This window comes from Vicia villosa, linkage group LG3 (genome assembly GCF_029867415.1).
Source record: "Vicia villosa cultivar HV-30 ecotype Madison, WI linkage group LG3, Vvil1.0, whole genome shotgun sequence".
Taxonomy (NCBI): domain Eukaryota; kingdom Viridiplantae; phylum Streptophyta; class Magnoliopsida; order Fabales; family Fabaceae; genus Vicia; species Vicia villosa.
The window spans coordinates 28,830,562-28,843,115 of NC_081182.1; the positions used below are offsets into that span (position 1 = coordinate 28,830,562).

Here is a 12,554-nt window from a genome sequence, read left to right on the forward strand (position 1 = left end):
CTTCCATTACCATCCTAAGTGTGCTAAGCTGAAACTTGTTAACCTTTGTTTTGCTGATGACATCTTGTTATTTTCCAGGGCTGGTATCTCCTCCATCAGAATAATCATGAACAAAGTGCAGGGTTTCTCTAAAGCTACTGGGCTACACATGAGTGTACCAAAGAGTAAAATTTACTTTGGTGGTGTAAATGCTGATGTGCAGCAGCTGCTGAGACAGGAAACATGATTCCAAATAGGCTCCATGCCTTTCAAATATTTAGGAGTGCCTTTGGATGGCAAAAAACTTACAATTGCAAATTGCCAACCATTAATTGAGAAGATGATGTGTAGGCTTAATCACCGGTGCACAAGACTGCTCTCATATGCAGGCAGATTGCAATTAGCGAAGAGTGTTTTGTTTGCTATAGCAAATTACTGGCTGCAGATCTCCCCCCTTCCTAAAAAAGTCATATCTCACATTGAAAGCTTGTGTAGAAGGTTCTTATGGTCTGGAAAAGAGGACGTGAGGAAAACTGCCCCTGTTTCATGGGAGACTATTTGTAACCCTATAGCTGAAGGTGGACTGAATGTTATAGGACTTGGATGGTGGAATCAGGCAACTCTTGGTAAAATGCTGTGGAACTTATATCAGAAAAAGGATAGATTGTGGATTAAATGGGTGCATCATTTCTATATGAAAGGCAAAAACATCATTGATTACATGCCTAAAACCACGGCCTCTTGGATCATACGAGCTATTTTCAAACATAATGATGTTATCATGGAATCTGATGATTGGAAGGAGTTTGATTTGACTGGTATGTACAGAACCAATAGAATATACAGAGAACTCAAAGGTCCCAATCCGTTTATACCATGGAATAATTTGGTTAGGGGTAATTGGGCTAGACCGAGGGAAATTTTCATATTATGGTTGACTTGCCAAAGAAGATTGCAGACAAATGATAGATTGGCTAGGTTTGGTACTCTGACAGATGGGAAATGCCTCTATTGTGATGAGTTTGAAACATGTAACCATCTCTTTTTTGAATGCATAGTTCCTAATACTCTTTGGCAAAAGGTACTAGATTGGCTAAAATTAGCTCATCTGCCCCAAAACCTGGGAGCTGGAATTGCAGTGGTGCATCACTAACAGTCGCGACAAGAGTCACCGGGCCAAGATGCTTAAAGTTTGTCTGGCTGAAACAATCTATTGTGTGTGGATTAATAGAAACAGGAAGGCTTTCCAAATGGCCAATACCAAAGACCTTGTCTTTCAGGATATCAAAGAAGTGGTCCTTGAGAGAATTCAGATTGATAGGAAGTTGCTTAACTATTGGAATGTAGTTCTTACTAATTAGTCTTTGGGTACTTGTGAGGCTTGGACCTATGGGTCATCTTGTACTTCACTGTATTTTTGGAATAAAAATTTCATATTTGCTAAAAAAAAAAAAAAAAACTTACATAATAGAAGATGGGCATCATGTATTAATGAAAAGAAAGGAGGGTATGTTATACAAGGAGCCATAAAAATTGATTGGAATTATAATTGAAGATTTTTCCTGCAGTATGTCCGAAATTATAGAAAAAATTCTTTAAAAAATATCATTCAATATCATGGAATAAGGGCCCTAAAAAAGAAAATACTTTCTATTTTGGTCTAAGATAGTCAGCAATCTCTAGTATTAATGCAGTGCTATATATATTTAAAAAGAATTATATATATCACATTTTGTTTTAATTATCTTTATTTCATTTTTAATTTTAGCACCATCAAATCAAACATGCCAAAAATAAAAATATTTATCCATTTAAACAAAATCACAAATATGAATATAACAATCAAATCAAAAGTGCAGCTAACTCATGCAAAACCTAGTTAGACAAAACAAAAATATATGTGTGATTTAATTGATACATTTGATATATATATATATATATATATATATATATATATATATATATATATATATATATATATATATATATATATATATATATATATATTCAAATATATTAATTAATTAATTTAAAAATAAATTTTTTATAAGTAAAAAAAAAATCTATTTTTAATTATAATAAAGAACTATAATCATATGCCAAAGTTCAAAAAGCATGTTCTATAAAATTTCTAAATTAATGGTAAAAGTACAAGTAATTATAAGGATGGAATTAAAAACAAAAGAAAATTAGAAAAATAATTTATTTCATAAATAGGCCATTTAATATTGCATTGAAAATAAAAAAGTCTATCATTTTGGAACAATTTAATTTTATAAATGGGGAATATCATTTTTCCTTATTAGGTATATAGATCCAATATCCAAACAAACTACACCGTACAATCCACATCATTATAAAAGAAACCAACGGCTAAGATGGACAATCCTGCAACAATCCACATCATTATAAAAGAAAGCAACGGCTAAGATGGACAATCCTGCATATAAACTCATTTAAAGGCAAAAAGTTAATCAAAACGCACGAAAATGGCCATATTTAATTTTGCACCAGCTTATGACTGATTTACCCCTGATCACCCACTATTCACAAATTACTATATAAGCAACATATAGAAGCACATTGTCTCTCACTCAGAAATAGAAATTGTTAAGAAAACGAAAGAGTGAATTGAGATGGCTTATTACAATCAAAACCCTCCTCCAGTTAACGTTAACGTTAGTGCTCCACCTCCTGTAGGTTATCCTCAACCTGGTTATCAAGGCTATCCTCAGCCTCAAATTTTTGTCACTCAAACTGCACCTCAAAACTCAGTGGCAGCAGAAACAGGTTTTTTGGCATGGTATGTATCAAACAATTGAAACAGTTATTTATAAATTTTATTTTATATATATATGAAATAAATATGTGTATTATTTATTTTATATATATATATATATATATATATATATATATATATATATATATATATATATATATATATATATATATATATATATATATGAAATAAATGTGTGTATTATTTGTGTTGCAGTTTGGCTGGGATATTCTGTTGCTGCTGCGTGGAGGAGACATGTTGGTGGTGCTGTTTTTGAAATTGATTCATCACACCAAGAATTTACATGTTTAGATATTAAGATTGGGAAATTTGATTATTCGTTGTTGCTATTGTTCATTTGTTATGCTTTTTATTTTTAATTTTATCTATATATTTTCGACAAAATTGCTTAGGTAATATCATCAGGGTGTTTTTTTAATTCTATATTTATTTGTGGTAATTTCATTCTTAGCATATTAAATATTGCAATTATGCACGATATTGGTGCAATAATTTTTTTTTATTAATTTTTTTCTTACTCTATTTTTTCCTTTAATTTATTACAAATAATACAATGAAGGGTCTGTTTATTATAAAATAAATTTAACTCAATTTTTTATAAATTAAAAAGTAAATTTTGACATCTAAAACATAACATACACGATTAAAAATTACATAATTAAAAAAAGTTATTTTAATCATTTAAGAAATATAATAAAAATATAAAATATCAAAAATAGCACTTTATAAAATATATTTTAACTAATATTTTATTTTTTGTTTTTAAACAATTTTTTAATATGTAAGACTTACATCTACCTTAAAGGTAGTTAGTATATATTTAGAAACCCACGAATAAAAGTAAAATAATAATTTTAACTTTTAAGATAAACAAATTTTATTTAGTTCTTAACAAGTGTGTTTAAAAGTTTTTTTATAAATAAAAATATGTAATACCAAAAGAGTCATTTTAAGAAAAATTAAAACAAACTGATTCTAAATGACATATTTAAAAACCTACATACAAAAAAAAATAATTTTCAAGATAAAGCTTTTTTATTTATTTTTTTACAAGTGTCCTTATAACACATGTGCATTAGCTTCTTTTTTTTTTTAATAAGTTTTTATAAATAAAAGACATAAATGCAAAATTTTCCCTCTACTTTAATTTTTTTTAGTCTTTAGTCCCTTATAAATAATCAATTTTTTAATGCTCTATTCAATATCTTTTAATTTTTTTATCTCTTCAAATTTACAAATGTGGCAGTGATGTGCGAATGTCATTTGAAGCCATACATCAAAACTACCGTAGTCATAAAAATTATAAAGACTCTCGAAACATGGGTTCAGTTAAACATGGCTTAGCAACACATGACTTATTGAGTTCTTTTTTTAGAAAAAGAAAACAGATTATGGAATACATTAACTTGTTAAAGTAAATTGAATTATTATTTTATATACAACAGTTTTAGAATATAATATTGTTTATTTCTGCACTCACTAATCTTAAACAAGTTTTTATGGCTTTTGTACATTGATTATTGTATTCACAACAAACAATACCTTTAAGAATAATTAATTAAGGTAAATTTAGGGATGAGTTAACCCAATCATCAATGAAACAGTTGGTAAGGTAATGAAACAGTAACTCATATTTGTGGAAATAGATTGAACATGTATATGAACTCCAGGGTATCGGGTTTGATTCTCATGAAAGGCAAAAACTCTACTAGAAAAAAGGTAGAGAGAGATCGTGGGATGGTACCGGGATTGCCTTGCGAGAAACCCAGACTGTTATACCATTCGCCCTTGGAGGAAATAAACCCCATGGACGAATTCTTGCCACCTTTGGAGGCGATAACATGTTAAACTCACGTGGAGACATCTTTGTCGCCCTTGGAGGCGATAAAATGTTAGATTCCTATGGAGGAATCTTTACCTCCCTTAGAGAAGATAAGATGTCGAATCCACATTGAGGAATCCTTGTCTCCCTTAGAGGTGATAAAATATGTTGGATGCTTACAAATAATCTTTGTCGCCCCTTTAGGTGATTAAAAAACCCTAATTCATGAATGGCGGGGAGATGCAGGTAGAAATAAGGAAAAATAAACCACCAAAAGTAGCCATATCGGCTCTTTCCATTTCTGAACAATGCTACAAGTTTAAATCTTTTTCATGTCATGTGTTTGAAAACTTATTATTCTGATGGAAGTTTGAGACCTATTTAAGTCAAGATATAGAGATATAATATTTCAAATAGAACATGTTTGACATTCTTCTTAGCCATTAGTCTCTGATAAGAAGGGAAAAGATTAACGCAACCAATAACTTTTTCCTCCCATCTCCTGGCTTAAAGGTCATAAAAACGCTTCGACAAGACTCCTCAGTTGAACAGTAGAATTTCTAAAACAAGAAGGAAATGGAAAGTTTTATGAGAAACAAACCAGGAACCTTTTATAAGGAAAAACTAATAGCATAAGCAACATACCTTCCTGGCAGTGCAACGACGACAAGAAATGGAAAAGGTTCACACGTCAAGGACACGCATAAGGAAAAATTGAGTCTGAGTTTCTCTAAAAAAGCCATCATAAGCACGATTAAATACTACACACGCTTCTTTCCCATTTAACGAGTAAGTATTCATAATTGACTAGCATTTTGACGTTTCTAGGATTGGCTAATTGATAGCATAACACTCATGAGACACATGAAGATATGCCTTATGCCCCCTCGTGATGCACCTAGTTGATGGACTCACCCCTAACTACGAGACTAAACTCGCTTGAAAAAAGTGAAAGACTTATATTATGTGGAATGTGAGCTTAATCACTTTTCACTTTACAGTTCTTCGTGATTAAGAGACTGTGAAGTGATATATTTGTAAAAGACGTGCATTGGGCGACACGGGGACCGACCTGTAGTAGGCGCTCGTCTAAAGATTTGTAGTAGCATAGCCATAATTCTTCTCTTCAATGACTCCTCTGAGGTGAAAACATGGATAATGCCGTCTATACTCTCCATAATCACATGTAGAAGTAATTGTGACCACGGTTTTCTAAGAAGTAGACAATAAACAAATATGGATATTACAATCAAATAAGAAGTTGCATGTTGAAACACACACGTACTCATGCAAAATCGAGTTAGATTAATTCAAAATTCATGTGTGTGACTTAATTGATATATTTGGTAAATATGTATTTCAAAATACATTGAATGAATTAATTCAAAAATCCATTTTTTATAAAGTAAAAAAAAAAAAGTCAATTTTTAATTAAAATAAAGAACTAGAATTATATGCCAATGTTCAAAAACCATGTTCTAGATTTTATAAACTAATGGTGGTATATATAATTATTACTTATCATTTTTTGTGACTAAGTAATCTTCATCTTTATTTTTGCCCCAACTTTTGACTGATTTACCCCCTGATCAATATATAAGCAACATATAGAAGCACATTCCCTTTCACTTTGAAATTGTTTAGAAAACTGTGATGACTTATTACAATCAAAACCCTCCCCCAGTTAACATTAACGTTAGTGCTCCACCTCCTGTAGGGTATCCTCAACCTGGTTATCAAGGCTATCCACCACCACTACCACCACCACCACCACCTCCTCAGCCTCAAGTTTTTGTGACTCAAGCTGCACCTCAAAACTCAGCAGCAGGAGAAACAGGTTTAATGGCATGGTATGTATCAAAGTCAAACAACCAAATTAAATGTTTGTGTAAATTTATATTATATGAGTTGTATTTAAGATATATTAAATTTGTGTTGCAGCTTGGCGGGCTTGTGCTGTTGCTGCTGCTTGGAGGAGACATGTTGTTTGTGCTGTTTATGAGATTTTGATTACATTAAGAATTTACATGTTCAGAATCAGATCAAGATTGGGAAACTTTATTTAGTGTTGCTATTGTTAATTTGTTATGGTTTTATAATAAACCTATATATTCTGGACGAATTGCTCAGCTAATATCAGTGTATTTTTTAAATATATATGTATTTGGCTTAATTTTATTTTTAGTCTGTTAAATATTGCAATTATGCGCGATTTTGGTTTCTATACATTTTTTTTAGAAGTGTTTGTGTGTTGATTTAGTTAGCTTTTGAGAGAATCTAATCCTCAAATCAAATCGATAAAAAAAATATATGAATTGGTTTGAATTGAATTTTACTCTTTTTTTCGATAAAATTCAAATTGAACCAAACCAAAAAATAACATGAGTTAGATTTGTCGGATTTGTTAGAAATAAATATGCAACAATATTTTTAAAAATTATAAAAATTAAATGAATTATTATAGTTGGTTCGAATAAACGAATTCGTGGTAGAATTTTGCAAATCCGTTATGCAAATCAATTAATACCGAATTTTATTAGTTTGATTTAACTTGTGTCCGAACTAAAAAAAATATTCGATACAAAAATCAAGGTTTAATTTAAATTTCAGTTTTTTTTTTTGTCAAAAAACAATTAAATTTCAGTTTGGTTTGGATTTTTCTAGGCCAATGAAAACTCCCCTAATATATTTTTTTGAACAACTTTAATAATTTGCTCTTACTTGCAGTATTTTGTCTTTCCCATATTTTTTTCTTCAAATTATTACAAATAAAACAATTAAGGGTCAGTTTATAATAAAATAATTATAACTCAATATTTTACCAATTAAAAAAAAAAGTCAATTTTGGCCTGTTGAAAAATAAATATACATTATAAAAGTTTAAAATATAGTTAAAAATCAAATCACCTTTTAAAAAATATATTTAAAAAATTATTGTTTTAAAGATTAAAATATAGTCAAAAATAAAGTTATTTAAAAAAATTTCAAAAACAACTGTTATGAAAAGTTATTCATATAAAAAAAAAATAAAATATAAAAAGATAAAATATCTAAAATAACATTTTATAAAAAGATGCTTAAGCAAATATTTACTTTTAAAAAAACTAATAATTTATTTATAGCTTTTTAAAAAAAAAAATCTGTAATACTTAAAGAAAATCATTTTTAAAAAAATCTAAAACAAACATATACTAAGTGACCCAACAATCAACTCATGAGAAATGAAAAACAATTAACAAATTTTTATAAAAATAATTTCTTTAATATTTTTTAAATGATTATTTAAACTAAATACAAATAATTTTAATTAAGTCTTTTTATTATTTTACAGTTTTAGTTAAGTTATTATTTTAAGTAATGTTATTCAATATATATTTAATACTAATGTGGCATATAATATAATATAAATTAGTTTTTGAAAAAAAATTTAGAAAAAATTTCTCAACTAATTAAAACATATAAAACTTGATTATATACATTTTAGATAAATGAGTGATTAATGTACTTGGACAATATATATATATATATATATATATATATATATATATATATATATATATATATATATATATATATATATATATATATATATATATATATATATATATATATATATATATATATATATATATATATATATATATATATATATATATATATACACACACTAGCGTGATACCCGTGCGTCCGCACGGGTACCCGTTGTGGCCGTGTTATTTTGTTATATATATATATATATATATATATATATATATATATATATATATATATATTATTCTAGAGGTAAATGTCATAAAACCAGATGTGTAAAATATAAAAATTTCTTTTTAATAGGTTGAGGTAAAGTTTGAGATATTTTCATCAATAAAAATTATTTTTTCGTTAATATTCAATATTTCGCTCAATAACTTCATGTTCCCGTAAATATTTAATATGTTTATCAGTAATTCATGTTCTCGTTAATATTGAATATTTTATTCAGTAACTTTATGTTCCCGTTAATATTCAATATATTGATCAGTATCTTCATGTTCCCGCTAATATTCATTATTTTGATCAGTAACTTCATATTCTCGTTAATATTCCAAACTTGTTCCCGTTGATATTCAATATTTTTATCAGTAACTTCATGTTCCCGTTAATATTCTTTATTTTGATCAGTAACTCCGTGTTCCTGTTAATATTCATTATTTTGATCAATAACTTCGTGTTCCCGTTAATATTGAAAAAATTTATCAGTAACTTCATGTTCCGTTTGTATTAAAAAAAATTATCACTAACTTCGTGTTCTCGTTAATATTCAATATTTTGTCAATAACTCCGTGTTCCCGTTAATATTTATTATTTTGATCAGTAACTTTGTGTTCCTGTTAATATTCAAAATTTGGATCAGTAACTTTGTGTTCCTGTTAATATTCAAAATTTGGATCAGTAACTTAATGTTTCCTATTATATTAAAAATTTTGATAAGTAACTTTGGCTTCCGTTAATATTCAATAATAACTCCGTTGTGGCCTTGTTATTTTGTATAATATTGATATTATTGCAGAGATAAATGTCCTAAAAATAGATGCGTAAATTGTAATAATTTCTTTTCAATAGGTTGAGCCAAAGTTTGGGATATTTTTATCAATAAACATCATTTTTCTTATAATATTCAATATTTCGATCAGTAACTTTATGTTCCCATTAATATTCAATATTTTGATCAGTAATTCATGTTCTCGTTAATATTGAATATTTTATTTAGTAACTTCATGTTCCCGTTAATATTCAATATTTTGATCAGTAACTTCATGTTCCCGCTAATATTCATTATTTGGATCAGTAACTTCATGTTTCCATTAATATTCATTATTTTGATCAGTAACTATGTGTTCTCATTAATATTAATTATTTTGATTAATAACTTCGTGTTCCCATTAATATTTCAAATTTATGCGTATGATATAAGTACCCGTGTGTATTCATACTATATTATTTCGTATTTGAATGGAATTGACCCGTTAAAATTTTAATTTTAATATTTTAATTATTTTATTTTATATATATAGATAAGTATATATTAGATACAATAATAACTTATTTATTAGCTTACTAAATAAATTAGACACGTATTTTAGAAAATAATAATTAATAAAATATGATGATTAAATTTAGAAAATACTTATAGTTAATTAAATAAAAAATTATTAATTTTGTAAAATGTTAACCCCATGAATCCAATAACTCTGATATAGTAATTTTATTTATTTGAAAGTATGAGTTTTATTTATTTTTCTTAAAATAAATTTTTAAATTAATTTTAATGATTAATTAATTATTTATTCTTCTAATTGTAAAAATCAATGTAGAATAATGATTACGAATTAAAATTTTCAATTATAAGCCACATGAGATAATTGAAGAAGTGGGTTTAACCATTTATATTTTTTTAATTAATTAACTGAATGCCTTAATCTATAAATATATTAGCGGACGGAGTTACTGCTTTGTCTTTTCACATCTACCTGAAATTATGATCAATTTTATTATCTATACAAATTTTACTGTCCATACTTATTTAAAGATAAATCATTAGATTCAAGTAAGTTTTGACCATTACCAACTAAACTAATTGTTATTCCAGCAAAACCAAATCCATACAAATTTGAAGACATTTATTAAATAGTAATGGATCTTATTTATTTTACATTTCGACAAAACATTATTATAGATAAAAAAGAAAAAACACATCAGCTCCCACAGAGAGGAGGATAGTATAAAAAGCACACAATTTGTCAAGTTTAATGGAGAAGCTTTTATAGAAATTAATCTTTCAGACACTGAAAAGTTATGCAGGATAATTTCCTTGTGTAGTTGTACCGCCATGCGCCAATCATTGTGTCATTATGAAAGGTTATATGCATGAACAAAAACCAGCAGACACAACTCTTAACTTGTTTATCTATTGGTATATATATATATATATATATATATATATATATATATATATATATATATATATATATATATATATATATATATATATCGATTGCCATGTGTAATAAATATTAAGATTAAAAAAATATAATCACTTACATGTTTAAATAATTTTGTCAATACTGCAATGGTTTCATAGTGTAGTTCACTTTATCCAAAGAAACTTGAAGACAAATCAGTGTTGTACAATGCACCAAATAGCGAAAACCATGAAAGCAATAGTCTCAATGTCAAGGACAAGCCTTCAAGCAGTGTTTTAATTAACTTTAGCCTTAACCTTATCTTTCTCACCGTTATCAGGAAGCTTGAGCCTTATATCATATATACTATAACTTTTCTTTGACCAAGAATTTTCTCCGCCAATTTCCACTTTCCCCATTCTAACAGATCAACAAATGTGGTCTGACCACACCGATGTGAAAAAATTCTAAGATGATATTCGGGCCAAACAACCAAAACACCAGCTCCTCAAAACGGATCTCAAACCACAAAAACTTCTAACAGGGCTTCCTGACAATCTACCATATACATCCATCAAGTAGTTGTAATTCAGTCCTATTTACATCACAGTATTTCAAGTTAAGTGAGCAACACGACATGTAAAAACATTGCAAGCAAACATAAAACAACATCATACATAAACCAATTGTGCACATTTAAACTTGAACATATACATATCACAACACCGTATAACCATACCCCTCATACTCTCACAAGAAATACATGATACTTTAAAGAGATATGCTACAAAAACAGTACCAAAAACAATTCAATCTACCGTACGTCGCTCTCAAACAGCTCTTCATGCATCATGACGGTAGAAACGATTCAAAAGGTATCGTGATACATGTGCTATATCGTCACGATGGTTCAAGCAAAAGAATAAACTTCATACCAACTTGGCGGCAGCAAATAGAAGAATCAACAGTCATACAAGCCAGAACTTCAGGCCATCGGTACCGAGCAGTCGTGCACTCAACACTGAATCAAACCGCTAATAAATCACAGATAACTTATCACCAGTCCTCTTGACATCCCTGCATCACAACACTAATCAGTTCAGCAAAACTGAAACAATTAAACCAACGCTCATCAGAATTAAAACCGGCTTTTTTCAGAACTAACTCAGGAATAACTCCCAACCTGCATAACCAATTAACCAGAGTTTTCACACTATTTGCTAACATTATTTTTGTAACAGAATTTACATATAGCTATATCGGGGAATAGAATTTATACCTCTTTTTTTTCGAGTATGTATTATCCGTGATCGTGAGTGTAAGATGCTCACATTGGGGCTTTGACTCCTTACTTACCTGTTTGGTTACATAATCTTGACCATGACCATTTTGCGACTTTACACTACTTAAACCCTTCGGACTACTGACTAATGCTTCTGTTAAGACGCTCTCAGTGACAACAACAGTGGTCTCTTTAGTAGAAGAGTGAATCAAGTCCTCTGCCACTTTTCCAAAATTTGCACAAGTTGCAAACTCCATATGTTCCACTTCTTGGTCCACCATTGCATTACTTGATTGGGTGGTGTTATTGAAATTGTAGGAACAAATGTCTGAAAATGAAAGAAAATGTTGCATGCATTAGAAGACAAAGACCGTTTTATTATTCACAGCAGAAAACCAACAAACATATTAAAGAGGAGGCATCAACTATTTTAGGTAGTTACAAATCTTCACCACATAAAGATATATGCAGAAGCATACGTACCTGAAAGTGAAAGATTACAAGCAAACTGAGAGTAAAGTAGTTGAAAGATCCAGTCTTAGAGTTATTGATTCTATGTGTGTTAGCCCATTGCTTAGCCTACAAAACCAGAAAGAATGAATCAAATGTTGGTAGAATTGTCACCATAGGTGCAGACTTATAATCTATGACTACAACTGTTGGTAATCTCTGAAAAACAACATGTATGTCACCACCCTGGAAAAAACATTAAAATCAAACATACAACAA

The 12,554-nt window shown here is 28.7% G+C and overlaps 2 protein-coding genes across 2 annotated transcripts; both read left to right on the plus strand.

Annotated features, from left to right (window-relative positions):
- Window positions 1-241: 241 nt before the first annotated feature.
- Window positions 242-1,132, plus strand: LOC131657781 (uncharacterized). Its single transcript, XM_058927143.1, has one exon. The coding sequence runs from the start codon at window positions 242-244 to the stop codon at window positions 1,130-1,132; it is 891 nt and encodes a 296-aa protein (XP_058783126.1).
- Window positions 1,133-6,190: 5,058 nt separating this feature from the next.
- LOC131655270 (protein CYSTEINE-RICH TRANSMEMBRANE MODULE 11-like) lies at window positions 6,191-6,689 on the plus strand. Its single transcript, XM_058925165.1, has 2 exons — window positions 6,191-6,451; window positions 6,543-6,689. The coding sequence occupies exons 1-2, from the start codon at window positions 6,255-6,257 to the stop codon at window positions 6,601-6,603; spliced, it is 258 nt and encodes an 85-aa protein (XP_058781148.1). The 5' UTR covers window positions 6,191-6,254; the 3' UTR covers window positions 6,604-6,689.
- The last annotated feature ends 5,865 nt before the right edge of the window (window positions 6,690-12,554 follow it).

Excerpts from the sequence above, each read along its gene's own strand:
- LOC131657781 (XM_058927143.1), top strand. The coding sequence starts at position 242 with ATGCCTTTCAAATATTTAGGAGTGCCTTTGGATGGCAAAAAACTTACA.
- LOC131655270 (XM_058925165.1), top strand. The coding sequence starts at position 6,255 with ATGACTTATTACAATCAAAACCCTCCCCCAGTTAACATTAACGTTAGT. Across the intron at positions 6,452-6,542 it reads GAAACAGGTTTAATGGCATG|CTTGGCGGGCTTGTGCTGTT; the intron begins GTATGTATCAAA and ends TTTGTGTTGCAG.